Source organism: Crocuta crocuta, unplaced genomic scaffold, assembly GCF_008692635.1.
Source record: "Crocuta crocuta isolate KB4526 unplaced genomic scaffold, BGI_CrCroc_1.0 scaffold30, whole genome shotgun sequence".
NCBI classification, from domain to species: Eukaryota; Metazoa; Chordata; class Mammalia; order Carnivora; family Hyaenidae; genus Crocuta; species Crocuta crocuta.
This window is the reverse complement of record NW_027528345.1, coordinates 14,181,517-14,200,333: the sequence shown is the minus strand read 5'-3', so window position 1 is coordinate 14,200,333 and position 18,817 is coordinate 14,181,517. Positions and strand designations below refer to the sequence as shown.

The 18,817-nt window shown below is 50.5% G+C and overlaps 1 protein-coding gene across 1 annotated transcript in view; it reads left to right on the top strand.

Moving 5' to 3' along the window:
* The first annotated feature begins 18,310 nt into the window (after window positions 1-18,310).
* Window positions 18,311-18,817, top strand: part of ITGA5 (integrin subunit alpha 5) — a 22,546-nt gene continuing 22,039 nt past the window's right edge. Inside the window, exon 1 of the mRNA XM_077753530.1 lies at window positions 18,311-18,817. This exon is cut by the window's right edge and continues 1 nt beyond it. Coding sequence (XP_077609656.1) covers window positions 18,431-18,817 — 387 coding nt within the window. The 5' untranslated portion in view covers window positions 18,311-18,430.

Sequence of the window (18,817 nt, the reverse complement as noted above, 5' to 3'; positions counted from 1 at the left end):
GAAGAAAGGGGAGTACAGTACAGAGATATTTTGAGAAAGAGGCCACATTTCTAACTTTCATTACAGTATGTTGTTAGAATTGTCTTATTATCGTTGTTAATCTCTTATTGTGCCTAATTTACTTTTTTTTAATTTTTAATGCTTTATTTTTGAGAGAGAGGGAGACAGAGAATGAGCAAGAGAGGGAGACAGAATCTGAAGCAGGCTCCAGGCTCTGAACTGGCTGTCAGCACAGAGCCCAGCATGGGGCTCAAACCCAGAACCGTGAGATCATGACCTGAGCCGAAGTCAGATGCTTAACCGACTGAGCCACCCAGGCACCCCATCTTCCTGCTGTTTCAGATTCACAGTGGGCTGACTATCGGTTCTGGCTACCTGTGCAATGTTTAACCTGGTCCCTGGGAAAGGACTTCTTGTGCCTGAATTTATCATGTGAAGGGAGCCAATACTTTACCTTCCCTCCAGGAACTGTCTCACTTCCTTTGTCCAGGTGAGTTTCCATAGGATATTGGAAACTCCCCACTTACCAAAGCTTTCCTATATACCCAGGCATAAGAACATATTCCACCCAAGAACTGAGAAAGGAGAATTCGGGGAGATTCCAGAATGACAAATAAAAATACTCACCCTGAGACCTGAGTTCTACTCCTTTATCCTCATCTCCACCCTGGGGACTCATAAATACCCTCAGAAAATAAAAAATGCTCAGCAAAGACCGATTGACATCTTGTTTTTCCTCATTCAGATGCGTCATACTGAATTTCAAAGGGAAATGCCATTTCACCACTCATATTTCACCAGATATTTCAGTATGCTCTAAGCTCTAAGGCAGAAATGGGAAGGGATGTGAAGCGGTAACTTGAAGTAAAATAGGTAGAACTCATGAATCCTACTTTTCAGGAATTTATAATAATCTACACGGGGTATCTGATGATGCATAACAAATTGCCCCCAAATGTAGTGATTTACAGGAATAAACATTTATGCTCTCACATAGTTTCTGTGGGTCAAGAGCTCAGAAGCAGCTTAGCTAGTTGGTTCTGACCTGAAGGTCTCTCATGAGGTTGCAGGCAAGATGTCAACTGGGGCTGCGGTTTTCTGAAAGCTTGACTAGGGTTGGCCACCTTGGACTGCACAGTGACTCCATGAACGAACTCAAATACTGGCAAGTTGGTGCTGGCTCTTGGAGGAGGGCCCTAGTTCCTCTCCGCATGGGCCTCTCCATGGAGCATCTTGCATGTCACCATGACATGGGAGCTGCCTTCCTCAAAGCAAGTGATCCAAGAGGCAGACCAAGGTAGAAACTGCCATCTCTTTTTGACTCAGCCTTGGAAGTTACATAGGTCACTTCCACAGTATTGTGTTGATCACATAGGCCAGCCATGATTCGTTGCAGGAAGGGAACACAGGAAGGGCATAAATACCATGAGACGAGGATCACTGAGCTATCCTGGAGGCTAGCTACCCCATAATCCATCTAGGATTTCAAGGTTATCATGAATAATATATTATGCTAAATACAAGAGGTTGGATGTTTATATGCTTGCAAGAAATTGAAGTATGCTCATGATAGAGCAAGTCCCATAGTTTTTCACAAAATGCCTAAAATAAATGACCTCAGCAGATTCTATTTTCATTGAAAGTGGTTCAAGTTGATTTTTGAACTCCTTAAAAATATTCTTCAAAGTAGGCTGAGATTTCATAATTTCATGGTGCTTTTAATCTTTTTTCAAAAAATGTAGGCCATGCTGCTGTAACAAAGAGGCCCACAAACAGAGTGGTTGAAATAAAGGAATACACCAGAAGGAGATGGGTAGGTAGTCCTTGACTAGTGGAGAAGGCTTGTATGGCTTGGTGAAAGGTGGCTGCTTAGTTTGTCACCATGTCCCAGCAAGAAGGAAGAAAGAGGAAGCCAAGGGCAATCAGCTTTCTTTTTTAAGAACATGACCAAGAAATTACACACATTGGTTCATTCACATTCCATTTACCAGACTTGGTTATGTGGCCACCCTACTATAAGAAAGGCTGTGGGGGAGGGGAGGGGTGCCTGGATGGCTCAGTTGGCTAAGCGTCTAACTCTTGATTTCAGCTCAGGTCATGGGCTCGTGGTTCATGGGCTCAAGCCCCACATCTGGCTCTGCACCGACAGTGCAGATGCTGCTTGGGATGGATTCTATCCCTCTCCCTCCCTCTCTCAAAATAAATAAATAAACATAAAATAATTTTTTTAAGGAAAGAAAGAAAGGCTGGGCAGAGTAGTATCTAGCCAACAGCCATTGTACCCTGCTAAAATTCAGTGTACGGTAGGTAGAAGGGTAGAAGGGTCATATTACTACAAAAAAAAAAAAAAGAGGAAACAAGATGCTGGGAGACAGTGGTCTCTGCCACACCTACAAATTTAGTTCTGTGGGGACAGCTCAGGTGAACAAGGTTAACAACCAGTTAGATCACATCTCCAGGTACATTTCAAGAATTGAGTGTATATCAAAAGCGTGATAACAAGTGCTATCTTGCTAGAAGATTATCTTCTTAAAAACAATTATTTGTCGCAGTGCCTGGGTGGCTCAGTTGGTTAAGTATCCAACTCCGGTCATAGTCTCATAGTCCATGAGTTCGAGCCCCGTGTCAGGCTCTGTGCTGACAGCTCAGAGCCTGGAGATTGCTTCAGATTCTGTGTGTGTCTCTCTCTCTTTCTCTGCCCCTCCCTCATTTATGCTCTGTCTCTGTCTCTCTCTCTCTCAAAAACAAATAAACATTAAGAAAAAATTATTTTAATAAAAAAATTGTCATACAGTTCAGAAATTAATTTTGTAATATCACTGTTATGTTTACCACTGTTTTTTGGAGTTTTTTAAAATTTCTTTTTATGTTTATTAATTACCTGAGAGAGAGAGTCAGAGTGCAAGCAGGGGAAGGGCAGAGAGAGAATGAGACACAGAATTCGAAGCAGGCTCCAGGCTCTGAGGTCAGCACAGAGCCTGACATGGGGCTCAAGCTCACGAACTGCAAGATCATGACATGAGCTGAAGTTAGGTGCCTAACCGACTGAGCCACCCAGGCACCCCTACCATTGTTTTTTTTTTTTTTTTTAAAGTAAACTCTACCCCCAACATAGGAATCGAACTCGTTCCCCTGAGATCAAGAGCCACATGCTCTACTGACTGAACCAACCAGGCAGCCCACCACTGCTTTCTCAAAAAGGTTTAATTTATTCAAATAATATTTATTGAACTAGGCAATGTCCTAGACAATGGAAAAACTGAAGTAAACAACACCCTCACCTCACAGAACTGAGTCTAGTGGGTGTGAGAAGGGAGAGGATTCATTTTCAGAAATACCAAATAAAAGCTGTGCTGTCTAGTTAACAGCAGGTTAACCTATTGGAAATATATATGAACACCTCCCCAACCCCCCCATAATGGAGTCCCAAATACTTGGATACTTCACTTCCTGGCTCCTCTTACCCTCTCCGTTTCAAAGGCTTCTTTTAATGGGCTTTGCAAAGAGCATGCGCCAAAAAACAGAGGGAGAAGGGACTGAAAGACTCTGTGTCATCTCAGGAAGTGGACATTTGCTCCCATCAGACTACTTTTTGCCTTTTACATGGGCATAGGCGACATCCGACTTCCGGGTTAGACTGTAACCTCGGTAGTACTCAGCCAATGAGGAACCGTGGGAGGGACTTGCATGCTAGGAGATAAATTGTCTGCTGTGACCACCCCCCCCCCCGCCCCCCGCCCGCAGTGTGCCTGTCCATCAGACACCAGCTCTTGCAAGGACGTTGATTAAAGCCACGCTTCACCGTGCTTCGAGTCTCGGCGTCCCTCCTTTGATTGGGTCAGTGGGCTTATTCCTCACAGTGGGCGAGACAAACAAGAAGATACAGTGCGGTGACTAGAAATCTAGGGAAGACTCGGAGGAAGTAATGTCTGTGCTGAGAACTGACCAATAAAATACATCGCATTTCATTCAAAGAACGTATCAGACTTGGAATAGATTTCAGATTCATCAGCCAGATTGAATGAGGTTTTAATATTTGCAGTCAAGCACTGCAGCAGATGATCGTACGAGCACTATGTTCTTTCATTCTCCCAACAAATCAAGGAAGGTATGACCTCCGCTTTATAGATGAAGGTACTGAGATCCAGGAATGTTAAGTAACTTGCCAAGGTCACTTATCTGTTAAGTGAGGGAGGCAGCATTCCAACCCAGGTCGTCTTTCCAGTAGAACATATACCTCTCCTGTACAGATTAAAAGCATATTAACAAAAAGCAAACACTGGCATTAAAAATGATATGGAATATGCTTTCATAAAATATTTACAGTTGCTTCTATCATACACACATCCAAATGTACTCAGTTCATAAATGGATTCCCAAGGACTTTATAAATACCCTGCTTAATTAAATGCTAGACTGTGTAGTCCAGACTGGGAGGGCAAGAATTCAGAAGAGTGGAGCACGACGGAGAGGTAGATGGAGCTGGGGAAGCTTGTGCAGTCCTTGATGAACGATACAGAGGACAGTGCCTTCCAGACGCTGGAATCACAGGAGAAAACTAAAGATAAATTCGGCACATTAGTGAAACAATACTGAATCACGGAGACTCAAGGGACTGACTTAGAGGTTGTATTGGGAAGAGGCTTTTTCCGGCCCTCACAGGTAGGGGTGGAGGGAGGCTTTGCTATCAGTTTATCCCCATTTAAGTGGTCCTGGTGGCTGTGGCCCAACTCCCACCCCTTCCCTAGGAAAACCTAAATTCCAGCATTCCCAAGATCTACCCCTCCTCCTCCTATATTATCATGTTATCACTTTGCCTATCAAGAAATATATATTGGGGCGCCTGGGTGGCTCAGTGAGTTAAGTGTCCGACTTTGGCTCAGGTCATGGTCCCGTGGTTCGTGGGTTCGAGCCCTGCATTGGCCTCTGGGCTGACAGCTCAGAGCCTGCAGCTCAGAGCCTGGAGCCTGCTTAGGATTCTGTGTCTCCTTCTTTCTCTTCTCCTCCCCTGCTTGTGTTCTGTCTCTCTCAAAAATAAATAAATATTTTAAAAGCTTTAAAATATATATATGCATTATTTTCCTTGTACTAGTCTGAGGGCCAAATCAATGGACAGACATACAGTCCTTGTTCCGTTAAAGCTTCCAGTCTAATGGGGAGGCAAACAGGCAACTCAGAGAACAGAGCAGGGCAAACTTAGCCCAAAATACAAGCATAATTGTTCCCCTTAGATGTACTGATAGCTATGCCATAGAAAAGTCATGGGAAACTCCTTTACATGGAAGGGAGCACCAGGCACGGATGGGATGGTCCCCCACTGGACCAGGTTCCTTGTGCTCCCCAAATCTCTGGTCAATCCAGAACAGTCATCTGGAAAAGGACAGAAAGAAGGAGGGACAAGGCCTCCCCTCCACTGGAGGCCGCCTCTCCTACCTCTCCCCACCAGTGAGCCCTGAGTGGGCAGCTGACCAAAGAAAGGAAGAGGTAGGAGGTGCTGTTAGGGTCAGACAGGACCCAGCAACCTGGACCCCAGCCAGCGGAAAAAACGCCATTGTCTCCACTGCTTTCTCAACTTCCTGCCCTCAAGTATCTGCCTCACCCAAGAGGCGTACCGGGTGGCAGGCCTCTTGCTCTCCGTCCTGGTGGGGAGGCCCTGCACCCCAAGAGGACGGCCAACCCCAGGTTTCTCCTAAAGTGAGAGGGAAGAGCAGCCACACCTGTCCCCTGTGGGGAGGGGCAAGAGAAACGACATAGCTCAGGCTTTGGGATCACTAGAGCAGGAAGTTTCTAGACCTTAACGAAGATCCGGGATACCCTTCTCTCCCTCACACGCCACTCCTTTCTCTCAGCGCAGGACACTGGAAGATCTGGGGTTTTCTGGCAAAAATGAGCAACAGCTGGATGGGAAAAGATGGGGGTGTGTCTCTGTAGGTGTCTGTGCCTTGAGGCCTGTCACTTTGGTGTGGTTTGTGGGAAAGGAGAATTCAGCAGATTGGGTGTGGCTGTGGGTGTGTCCCCAGTAGAATGAGAGCAAGATCTACAGCCCAGTTCTGTTAAGATCTCCAGGCTCCCTGCCCTACCAGCCCTCGCCCTGAGCCCATTTCATGGCTCTGATGAGACCAGATGCTCATTCCCAGCAGATTCCCATTCCCAACCACTGGCTTCCAACTCCTTGGTCCCTCCCCCATCTCCACACTCACTCCTCTGGCAGGAGAGCTGGGCTTTTGGCTGGGAACCGAGCTCAGAGCGGAAACGGGCAGTTGGGAGGTGTGATTTATGTCTCTGACTTCACCCCAGGCTGGAGCCCAACACATGGACCCTCCCCTCAAAGTGCCCTTTGGGCAAATTTCCTCCTCTTTCTCTTCCTCAGAAATCTCAGGCTCTTCTAACTGGTCAGAGGTCATCCAGAGGAACTGCTCCGTTTCCACTACCATCCCCCCTTCCACCACCATGACCACTCATGCCCCCACCTCCCACTGACTGGTGAGGGAAGAATCTATTAACTTTACAATCACCCACCGGAGGCAAGATTCCCCTATCTACCCAAACAATAGGGAAGTCCCTCTGTTTATCTAATGTCCTTCTATCCTGCTGTTGAGCCAGTGGTTGGTGAAACAAAGGGCAATTAGTTCACTCAGAATTCAACCTCTGGCCTCTCAAGCTCCTGTGGCTGATTTAAAGTAATTCCCCAACTCTATGATACCTTCTATCTCTAAAGGCAAAGGTATCAGGGTGCCATTTTCTCATCCCTAACCCTTAATGAACGAACGTGTCAGGTGCCTTAGGTGCATATCTTCATCCCTTGTCTGTCAAGGGCTGGAAATCACACCCCTCTGTCCTTCAGCTAAGTCAATCCTGAAACCCAGAGCAGAAAAGATCTTAACAGGAAGTGACAATCCCCACAATTCCTTCCAGGGTCTCCCACCTTTACCACTTAGAAACGTCCTAACAGCAATCTAATTTGGGGGGGGGGGTGCCTGGGTGGCTCAAGCAGTTGAGTATCCAACTCTTAATTTCAGGTCAGGTCATGGGATCAAGCCCCAGGTGGGGCTCTGTGCTGACAGCGTGGAACCTGCTTGGGATTCTCTCTCACTCGCTCTCTGCCCCCTGCTCATTTGCACTAAATAAATAAATACATATACACATATATATATTTAACAATAAATATTTTTTTAAAGAAATCTAATTTTGCCTTTTCCTGCTTTTTCAGATTCCTCATCAGTCAGATGGCTTTGTTAACTTTAGAGGGTTGTTGGGAAGAATAAATAGGGAAATTATTTTAAAGATACAAACAGCTGCCTCATCAGATTGTTTTGAGGTTAAATGAGGTAATATATGCATAATGCTTAGATCTTTACTGGTTCTTGGTAACTGTTAGCTAATTTTTCCCATAATACCTCAAAAATTGGGGAGGAACCTGAAAGTTTGCCCCTTCTAGACATCTAGAGCTCCTAGCCTCATCATAGCCTCCTTGGATGGGAAGCTCAGATTCCTATGTTGTTGTTTCTGAGGGTACATTGTTGAATGAATGAACAAACGAACGAACGAATGGATGAACGGAAGGATGAGTCCATCCTCCATTCAGTTTTCTGGGGTCTGGCCTCGCCTGGCCTGGCTTCCTTCCCATCACCCCCTGCAGAGCCTCTCGCTCAAAGCCCTGAGCTCATCCTAGTTACCAAGTGTTTGTTTAGTCATACCCCCACCCCCCCACACACACACAAGGACTCCAGCCCCCACGCTGGTTTTCCCCACTGAGTTCTTATATAGGAATCCGAATGTGTTGGAGATGAAACCTCAGGGACCATCTAGTTCAATTCCTTTGGTTTTAGGAAAGAAAAAACTGAGAGCCGGAGAAGAGCAGAGTCTTGCTCAAGTGGGAACTTCCTAGTCAAATACCTGGATGCATCCCAGGGGGTCCCTGACTGCTGTCAGGGCTAGAAGAATTCTCATTCTCCTCTTCCTTTCTCCACCTCAGTAGGTAGAATAAATCACTATTTTTAAGTGCCTAGAATATAAGCAAAAGCTGGAAAGGGGCTCAAGGAAGTCCCTACACACACACACACACACACACACACACACACACACACCTGTGGTTTCTTCTTTCTTCAATCTTTTCCCTAAATCTTATTTGGGGCTCCTTCTAGCATCCCCATTCCTCCACTCCCACCCCTGTTCTCCTGTCACATTTATTCGGCTTTTGGGCTAACCCTCGTCATTTGCATGTCACTCAACAATACACTCTTTGAGTTTTGGGTTTTGTTTTTGTTTTTGACAGACCAATGACTCTCTGGGAGTGTTTAGTCTGAACCCATGCTAATACCCAAGGGTCCATAATGGGTCACATTTAACTGGCAGCCTCTGTGAGCATCACCCTGTAAGCCACTTGGGCATTCCTTACGGCTCTGCCCGTGAGGCTCAAGGATTCTACAGACAAAGCCAGTGGGTTGGTTTCTCCTAAAGTGAAGCCAGATTGCTTGGGTTGAATCCCAGATCTTCCACTTACCCTGGACTAGTTACTTAAACTCTCTGTGCCTCAGTTCCCTCCTCTTAACAGGTTCAACAGTAACTCCCTCATACAGTGACAGTGCCAAGTCAGTGAGTTAATATGTGTAAAGCTCTCATAGTATAATACATTGTATGTATTACAATACATATAATCGTATATAGTATATACAACAGTAGCATGCGCTATTATTATTATTATTATAGGAAAAGACAGTAACTCTAGGAAGCTGTGCCTCTACTCCCACCCCTATAGATACCTGGGTCATGTGGTCTGATTCTCTTCTTTTCCTGAAATCCCATTACCCTTCTCCAAAGCCGTCCATATGTCCCCTGGGCAGTCCTTAACCCTTACTGAGCCCCCTTCCCTCCCTTGGGGCCCAAAACTGGATATGGGGGAGGGAAGGAGGAAAGGAGGGAGAAACGTGGCCATTTTAGGGCAGAGGAGCTATTAGAGGGGAGAGGGAGTGGGGGCAGCAAAGGAATAGACCCAGAGTTGGGAGGCTCCTTATTGGGAAAGGCCCCTGTCTGATTCTGGGAGACAGAGGCCAGGCCTGGGCACTCAGCCAAGTCCAAAGAGCGGGCCCCAGGCCCTGTCCTGGCCGGAAAGCCAGCACTGGTGAAGAGACTAGATGCCCAGTTGCTTTGGGTCCTTCTCCACACACTCCCCTACCTCAATTCTACCCCTTCTGCCTAAACCTCTGTGACCCGTAAAGTGGCCCGAGCCAGGAGGAGGACCTCCCTGCACGCGAGCATTGGGGGAGAGGGAGGGGCTCCGGCTTTGGCCGTCCCTAGGGCCTTGCCCACCACCCACAACCCCCACGACCTCCCCTCCCCGTCCAGCACCGTGAGCTCCTCCTACAGGAATTCAGCCAGTTCTGGGGAGACCACTGCCAGTGAGGGGGGGCCCAGGGCTGAGTAACAGTTCCCGCGGGGATCGGGGTGCCCATGACTAATCAATGAGAGAGTGAGAGAGGAAACTTACATTCCTTGACTTGTAGGGCAGTGGATGGAGGTGGGAGGTGGGGCAGGGCAGACTGAGGCAAGGACAGCCAAGTAGGGATACAGAGAAGGAAGCTAGGCTGCAGGGGGGTAGGGGGGATGTCTCTTCAGCCCTGCTCTCTCCACAACCCCAGCTGCAGGAGGGGCAGGCCCCAGGTAACCAAATACCTGGGTCCCTGATTCATGCAGAGGCTTCCCATCTTCTGGCCAATGAGCGCCTCCCACAGTTCATTCAAGTGGGGCTCCCGACCTTGAAACGTGTAGTGAGAGGGAGACGGACCGGCATCTCATTTGCATTCCTCAGCCCCTATTCCCACTCCTCTAGGGGGTCCCCTGTTCCCAGAAGACTCAGCTTGGAAAACCTCCACTGTGCCAGGCTGAGAGCTACGCTAAGGGCATGAAAGCAGGGCATGAAAGCGGAAATGAGCTGGGAGCCAAGGTGCCTTGGGGAGGAAGGAAGCCAGTCTGCTGCCACAAAGGAGTCAGGAAAGAGAGGGAACAAACAGCCAAGTGCTTCCTGCCCACTCTTTTTTCCACCTCCCCACCGAACACCCCCCACCCACCTCCTCCAGACAGTCCCAACATCTCGGGGCCTGGGGGAGAGGAAGGAAAGGGGTGCAGAGACCCCCGCTGGACACCATCTACTGCTTTGAGCCCAGCAGCCTTTGTGGCAGGGCCCCAAGGGCTGCTCTCACACCAACACCTGCATCCACTGCTCAGTGATCACCCCCACCTCAGTCAGTCCCTGAAGCGCCATGCCCCAATCTTTTCCACTGGGGAAGAAAGGGACCCATTCCTCTTTCTGTTCCGTGGTTTGCTTTCTCTGGCCTTCCTGTGGTTGTAAGAGAAGGTCATTGGCTAGAGAAGGGATGGGGCGGTGGAGAAAGCAGGCAGCCCTCATCCCTCAGGCCGCTATCTCACCTCCCCTTGCACTGGCAAGAGATCACACCCCAACTGTGGCCTGTTGACTGCTCAGGACAGAGATGCCCCCCCATGGATATGTGTACACCAACAGGAGCTTGTTCAGGTGCTCTGACCACACACACACACACACACACACACACACTCTCTCTCTCTCTCTCTCTCACCTCACATAAACATTCATATCACACAGGATCTCTTCCCAGCCCGGCCAGCACAAATGCTGAGCGTTCACGCAGGGATACAGAAACCTGGGCCAAAATCTGTCCCAGCCTTGACTCTTCTCCAGGCCTATTTCTGCTCTGGCCTTGCTTCTCCAGGGCGCAGCAGAGGTGAGGTGGGGGGCACCTGAGGGTGATCCATCCCCCAGCCTGCTGGTTGTGAAACTCAGTCGGCTCTGTCTGAATTTCTGGAACCCAGCCCCCATCCCTGAGGTGATCACATGGAAAATGTCCAGCTGTGGTTGCTTGGAGGGATGAGCTCAGCCAGTCTGAGTGGGGCTGGGGGCCTGGACTCCGCGTCAGAGTTTCCACCTCGGACCTTACCCCTCCTCCCACCCCCTAACACCACCCCAGGGATTCAGGAGCAGGAAAGGGGCCAAAGGGACTTCTGACACAAACATCTCGGCCTGGGACGGGTTTAGCAGGGGAGGAGAGACACTGAGTGGAGAGCAGACCAGAGCTGGAAGCACCGGAAGCACCTCCGGGCTGTTTCACTCCTACCCGCACACTTCAGGGAAAGAAACCCACAGAAGCGGGACATGGAAGACTGGCCTGTGGTGTGATGAATTCAGAGGAAGTTGACTTCAGAAGTTGGTACCCAAGAGGTGGGCGTGAGGAAGACAGGGAACCAGGGAAAGAATAGTCAATTCAAGGACCCCCAAACGGCAAGAAACAGAGAAAGGGGCGTCCCAAATGGGGAGCAGGTGAGGAGCAGGCCAGGCAGGCTGCGGGCGTCCTGCCCACTCTGAAGTGGCCGCTTGGTGGCCAGCAGTTCCTGCCCCAGCAGGAGGAAAGGACGGCCCCCCAGTTCTATCATCTCCCACTCCCCATGCCTCCTCCCTCCACCTCCTCCCTCCCCCCTACTTCTTTCCTTCCTGGTCCTTTCCCCTTTCCTCCTACCATCTTTCCAGGACTTTCCTTCCTGATGCCTCCACCCCTTCCCTTTCACCCCCGGGCTCTGCTGCCCAGTCCCTCTGCCTTTTCTCTCTTCCTGTGGCCCCTGTCTGTCTACCCCACTTTGCTGCTATTTCAGTCTCCATCATAGTCTGATTCTCCCTCCTCCTCCTTCTCCCTTATTATTCCCGCCAGCATGGCCCACTCAAGTTCGTGCATAGTTAGCACTCAAAATGTATGCGGACTTGGGTCAACCGTGCTTCCTATGTGTCTCACCTGGTTCTCAGCAGCCGTGGACGGTTTTGAGCTGTGAAGTAACACCATCAGAGCCTTGGTTTAAGATTAATTTGCCTGCAAGCGAGTAGGGCAAATTGCAGGGGGAAGGAGACCCCTTTTTCCCCTTTCCCCTCTCCCTCTCCAACTGTTTCCTTCCGACTCTCCCTGTCTTCCTCCCCTTGACCACAACTTCTCCCTTTCTCCCTTCCATGAATCTCTCTTCCTTCCCTCCCTGCACCCCCATCCACCCAACCTCCTAACAACCCCCCCTTTTGTGGCACATCTGTAAGCAATCGGCTTGTGGAGGGGGGGTAGAGTTGTGATCTCTTCCCAGCCAGCTGTGGGGGTGTGGCCAGCCGTGGCTGGCTGGGTGTGAGGGTGTGGTCTGAAGAAAGGGCTGATCTCCCCAAGGTGAAAGCTTAGCCCTCCGTCCCACCTTTCTCTCCCCCAGTCACTCAGCTCTCTACCAAACCCCATTTCCCTTCTTCCCAGGTCAGTCTCTATCTCACACACACACACACACACGCACACACGCATGCACGCACACACGTGCACACGTGCCTCCTCTATCTTAGAGACCTGAGGAAGTGAGCCCTAACCCCATCCCCACAGTTCTATCTGTGGGGATAGATATCTGGGACCCCCTAGCCAAGCCTAGATCAGAGACCTGGGCAAGGGGGTATCCAGTGCCCAGCCTCTGAGCTACTGGATAGCTATTGAAAGGGATCTATGCCAACAAGTCAGGAAACTCCTCCCCTTGGCTTCCTCCCTGGAGCTTTGAAATCCAATCAAAGGTTGAGGCCAGAGGTGACAAGGGATGGAGGTGCAAAGGGCACATAGCCCATTCAACCTTTGCTGCAGGTAAGGCAGGAAGCCGGATATATTTGCTCTTGTAAATTATATACAACACTACCTTCTATTATATTATTATCTCAACTTAGTAAGCCACCACCATGGAGTCCAGAAGTTGTTTTAAGATTCTTTTAAGGTCTGCTTCCCCATCAAGCTATAGCTGTAGGAGAAAGGGAGAAGGCTCTGCTCCCCAGGAGTGCTCCCTATCACTGAGTTCCTGAGCCTCAGCCCCAGAGACTTTCTGTTTTACCCTTAGGGGCTGGCTGCTGGCGACCCTGGGTCCCCCTTGCACGGATCACCATATGCCCCATTTACCCCTAAATTCAGCACCCCAACAGGTTCGATCTCCCTGAAGCGAAGGGCAAGGGGATAGACCTATTCTTAGCCCTGTACATGATCCCTGGAAAACAAACGTGTTCATTACAAGGTGACGATGGACGGAGAGGAATTTGCAGCCAAGGAAGGAGTGTGTGTGTTTGTTTGGGGGTGGAGAGGTGAGGAGTGCAAAAGGTCCAGAGACTCATGGGGAGGAGGACTTCTGTCCTTTTATGAAAAGCAAGCGGGAGGGGGCGGGGAGGACATGCTGGTTCCCATCCCCAACCTCATGCTACCACAATTTTATTATTTTCTTAAGGACAAATGGCATACCTGTGCTGTACACACACACACACACACACACACACACACCCTGATGCCTGCCTGATCAAAGATGCTGTCATCTCTATATAGCCAGAAAGAACTGAAGTTAACAAAACAGTATGTCAGGATTTGGGGTGCAAATCCCTGCAGCCCCTTGCCCTGCTCCCAGCCCCTTCCAATGCCCTAACTTCCTGTCTGGGATTGGTAATCCTTCCCAGGAGAGGGCTGGAAGTGGCAGGCGAATTTATGGAGGTGGGAGGGAGCGCCTGGCTCATCTTCAGCCCCTCACAGCCCCAGTCGGATGTGTATTGGGAATCCTGGTGTTCCAGGTCCCTCCCTGATGTGCTCCAGATGTGCTTACATCTGGGAAGGCCATCCCAGGAAACTGACGCTCCCGCCCACAGCTCCCACCCCGGATGGATCTCTCCTCCAGCCCTCAGGCCCTTAAGCCACAGAAGCTTCAGGCACTTCTTCCCTCTCCAGAGGTAGGTACAGGGCAGCAAGAGGGAGAAAAAGGATGGAAAGTAATGGGGGTGGGGTGGGTGAGCACATAAAATGAGGTCAACGTTTAGGACACCCCAGAGAATCGTATTTCCCTTTTAACTTCCTATCTGGGGTTGTTACATTTTGCTGTAGAATTCTGTTCCAGGAAAAAGAAAAGAAAGAAAGAAAGAAAGAAAGAAAGAAAGAAAGAAAGAAAGAAAGAAAGAAAGAAAGAAAGAAAGAAAGAAAGAAAGAAAGAAAGAAAGAAAGAAAGAATAGAAAACTGAAGAGGGTTTGGAAGAGAAGACTCCAGCTGGGGTGGGGGAAATTCCTTCCCATTGATCGGCTTGTTTTGCACTCCCAGATCTTATATTTTTTTACCCCAGTGTCTACTTAGCCCTGCCCCTCTCCCATCAAGCTTCTTCCCCTAATTCCTGTCTCTTCCTAACCTAGCCCGGCTTGGGAAATTTCCCAGTTTGGTTCCTACCAAACCGACATCTGGTCAGAGTCTCAATCCCTAGGTTCAAAGCCCTGGAGCACCAGGAGAACTCAAGCATCTTATCTCCCAGGACTGGTCTTGTCACTCTAGCAAACATCTCTCATCTACCCCTCCTGTGCTCTGAGCAAAGTGGGGGTGGAAAGGGGCGGGTAATCTGGGTTTATTTTAAGTCTAGGACATGGGGGAGGGGGTTCTCCCAACCAGACAGGGAGTGGGGGTGGTGGGTGGTGACTCACAGATGATGGAGCCATCAGTTCCCCTAGACTGAGACCTGAGTCAGGACATTGACAGAGCCCAAGGGCTCACGTGGCCTGCGCCTGTCCTTTCCAATTGCTCTCTCTTAAATACACATTCTCAGAGCAATGCCTCGTTAGCAGGCCCTGGACCCAGACTCCTGGGAAAACTGGGCTTCTACTCTACTTCCAGAGATCCCCCTGCAGCTCCAAACCCTTCCTGAGTATCCCTCCTTCCTTCCCTCTATGAGAATGACTCCCACTCATCACCCCACCGTTGGGCAGAAGGAGCGGGACCCCATGGCCAAAGCCAGGAGTCACAAACCACCTAACTCCTCCGGCCTGGCTCCTTTCGTCCAGGAAACTCCTCCCATTCTTGTTTATATCAAGTGACATTAAGTACATGATACTTGCACAATCCCCCAGGGTAAGGGAGAGCCACCAGCCTAGGGCTTCTGCCAGTCCCCAGGTCTCTCTAGGCGACAAGGGTTGAGGAGATCGGTATCTGTCTCAGCATACCTACCACCCATTTGTGTGCGCTACCGCACACCAGTGAGGAAGTTTTATTTCACGAAGACCTCACTCAGCCCAAACCTCCCAAACGGGCTTCTTACAGACTCAACAAGGCTTGAGTCTATTCCTTGAGATCAGGACATCCGACCTCAGTGTCCTCGGAATTTCCAGGCCTTTGAGAACCTAAAAGAAACGACTGAGTCTCACCCCAGAGAAATCGCATGCATACCTCCATCCAGTTTCAGAGGATTAATGGGATTGTGTACCCAGTCTTCCCCCTACCACACTCTGGGGACGGTGAACCTAGGTTAAAGATCCCTGTTCCAGAATCTTCCCCCACAGACACCAGGCCAGGTTAGAGGGATAACCTGACAGTACAGTGGGAAAAGCAACGACCTTGGAATCAGTTGGGATTGACTTTGGATTCTACCTCTGCCCCTTTCTGTTGATCTAGTCACTTCACTCTCTGGACCTCAGTTTCTTGACGATAAAATGAGGATCATAATACATTCAGTGCCGGATAGTTGGGAAGATTAAATAGGATAAAGACAGGTTAAAGGTCAAGCCCAGGACCAAGCACATAGCATATGCTAAATAAACCATTATTATTTGTTTTATAGTTTATTTATTTTTGAGACAGAGCATGAGCAGGGGAGGGGCAGAGAGAGAGGGAGACACAGAATCCAAAACAGGCTCCAGGCTCTGAGCTGCCAGCACAGAACCCCCGATGTGGGGCTCGAACCCACGAACCGTGAGATCATGACCTGAGCTGAAGTCGTACGCTTAACTGACTGAGCCACTCAGGCGCCCCTTAAATAAACCATTATTAATACTCCCCAGCCGTCTCCCACCCCATTGAAACAAAGCATGGCTCCTGGCTTTAGAACTTGCACCACTATTCTGAGCACCTCTGAAAATTTACTCTTCTGGTTCTAAGGCTCCAGCCTTCATGGCAGGCAGGCTGGTGACAGCAGGAGCCTGGTGAGTGTTCTGCCTTTGCCCTTCACCCCCTCTGCCCCTCCATCAAGCAGACTGTGATTAATAATAGTCAGTCATTACAGCAAATCATTCCTACTGAGCGATGATGAGACAGAGGGTACCAGAGAGGTCAGATCTGAGAATACAAAGATACTTGAAGATATACAGGCTGGGCCAGAGACAAGATGAGAGATACACGAAAGAGAGAAAGCCGAGAGGAGACAGAGCATTGAGAGGTCAGTTGACTAAGAAGAAAGGGCACTGGGTTGAGTCAAAACACTTAAGTTCTAGACTCACCACTAACTTGCTAGCCTTGTGACCTTGAAAAGTCACTTCATCTGTTGCCACCCATTTCCTCTGCTGAAAGAGAGAGTCAGGATGATAACCTCGAGGTTAACCCCCTTCCTGGCTGACCTTTTTAAGCCAGTGTCCAGACCTGGAGGACTGTGCAGAAGCGGCTCCATCTAGGAGGGAACCCCAAGCCAGGCGTGACCCGGAAGCAGAGGAAAGCAGAGCCAGGCAAAGGCAGGCATGGTGAGAGGAAAAGCAGGAGGTGTTGGGGCCATTGGGAGAGGACTTATAAGGGCAGAGAGAGCCAAGAGAGGAGGGATATTGGGGAGAGTAGAAAAGCCAGCCAGAGAATGACTAAGGGGCTCCCGGTATAAACAGGAGCCCGGAATGGACAGGGAGGGGGCCTGTTTGACTTGGCCAAGGCTGGGGGTGTGGAGTGGGGAGGAGGACTGGGGCAGGACGCTATGTCCCCTGTCCCCTACCAGGGCTCCTGGGAGGAGTTGAGTCACACACCTCCCTCCCTATTCCCCACCCCCACTCCAAGCTCTCAAATCCTGGGAAAAATCTAAAGAGTTTGTGCCTGGCCTGAAAAAAAAAAAAAAAAAAGATCATACACTTGTGCTTTGCTGGGTTATACAGCAGTCAGTCTGCAGTTGCTCTTCTCCCAAAGGGGGTTCTCAGCCCTTGGCTTGAGCAAAGGTAACCTCGAGGTTTCCTCTGCGGCAGAGGCACGCTTAAGATTCTGACCCAGAGATTCCTTGGGTTCTTCGCCTAAGAAAGGGTCAGGACCTGCAGATGTGAGAGTGGGATGGAGGCCGGCCTCACCCCCAGTCGGACCAGCTGGCCTCTCCCTTGGGCTGCAGCTGGCTCTGGAGAGGGGCTTTTAAAAAAACAGCTGGGTGATTTGGGACAGGAAGTAGAGTAGCAGATGAGGAAGGGACTCGTATGGAAGGAAAAAGCATTGAATCTGGGCACTTTCATTCTGAGTCCCCCAGGCCAGAGTGGGGCAGGGGCCTGGGGAAGAGAAGAGGTAGGGTTGGATTTGGGAGATTATTACTCTGGAAGGGGAGAAGTCCTGGAGGCAAAAGGCAGGAAGGGGGCTGGGAAGGAAAGTTTAGGAGAAAATCAAGGCCCCTTGGTCCCCCTCCCCCAGACTAAGATAAAGACTAGAATCCTGAAAGGTGATCTCATCACACAGAGCCAGGGCTGGGGGAAGGGGTGGGCAGGGGGTCACCGCCTTCCCTTGCCAGTCTCTTCCTCTCTATTCACAGGGGATCAGGGGATAATGGGCTCTGGGTTCCAGCTCCCAGAACCTAAAGGTTGGGTGCCTTTGCAAGATACTACCACCACCACCCTCCATCCCACCCCACTCTACAATTCTTCAGGTTTGTAGACATTAGGCCAGTTTCATCAAGAAGTCACTGAGGGGCCAAAGCACCCTACCTCCAACCACTCTCAGGCTCATGGTCCACTGCCAGCTTCTAGGGAGGGTCTGGACAGAGGTTTCCATACCCTGCAACCAAGAAGGGGGTAACCCAAATCAGAATCTTCCTGATGAGTGATCCCAAGGCTCCTGGGTTTTCAATTCTAGCAGCTTGGGGGTTGGGGGGTCAGTACTCCAGGAGCCCGGGTAGGTCCTCCATCAGATCAGGCTGCCTGGGAGCACTCTGTACCTCAACTCCTGAATTTCAAATCCAGCTGGCGGGAACCCAGGCACCCAGTGGCCCGGGAAGGCAAGGGGAATCCCAGTTGGCCAGATGCCAAGGGTGTCTCCTGTCTCCTCAGACCCCAAAGTCTCCTCCCTGAAGGAACGAGGGAGACCCCCACACACACATATACAGGCTCCCTCCTCCCTTCGGAGGTGATTCTTTTCCTCATTAGGAAATTCTCCGCTCCCTTTTTCCGACTCCTTTTCCGAGCGTTTACGTTGTACATCTGGAAAGGAGGGGGGAGGAAGGAGGGGAAAGCAGAGAGGAGGAGGGGGAAGAGCCCAAACCCGCCCAGTCTGACCCAGTCCAGACAACCGGCCTCCAGCTGGGGCTAGGGAAAGGGGAGTGGAGAGGTGCGGCCCCCCCCACACCCCTTCGGGGTGGGGGGCGCGGGCTCAGCGTTCCAGGGACCCAGGAATGCCCCCCCGCTCGCCCCCCCGGCCGGCGGGGGGAGGGCTCAGCCGGGAGTTTGGCAAACTCCTCCCCGCGTTGAGTCATTCGCCTCTGGGAGGTTTAGGAAGCGGCTCCGGGTCGGTGGCCCCAGGACAGGGAAGAGCGGGCGCTATGGGGAGCCGGGCACCAGGGTTCCCTCTCCACGCCGCCGTGCAACTACGCTGGGGCCCGCGGCGCCGACCCCCGCTGCTGCTGCTGCTGCTGCTGCGGTCGCTGCTGCTGCTCCTGCTGCTGCCGCCGCCACCCAGGGTCGGGGGCTTCAATTTAGACTCGGAGGCCCCAGCTGTGCTCTCTGGGCCCCCGGGCTCCTTCTTCGGCTTCTCGGTGGAGTTTTACCGGCCGGGAACGGAC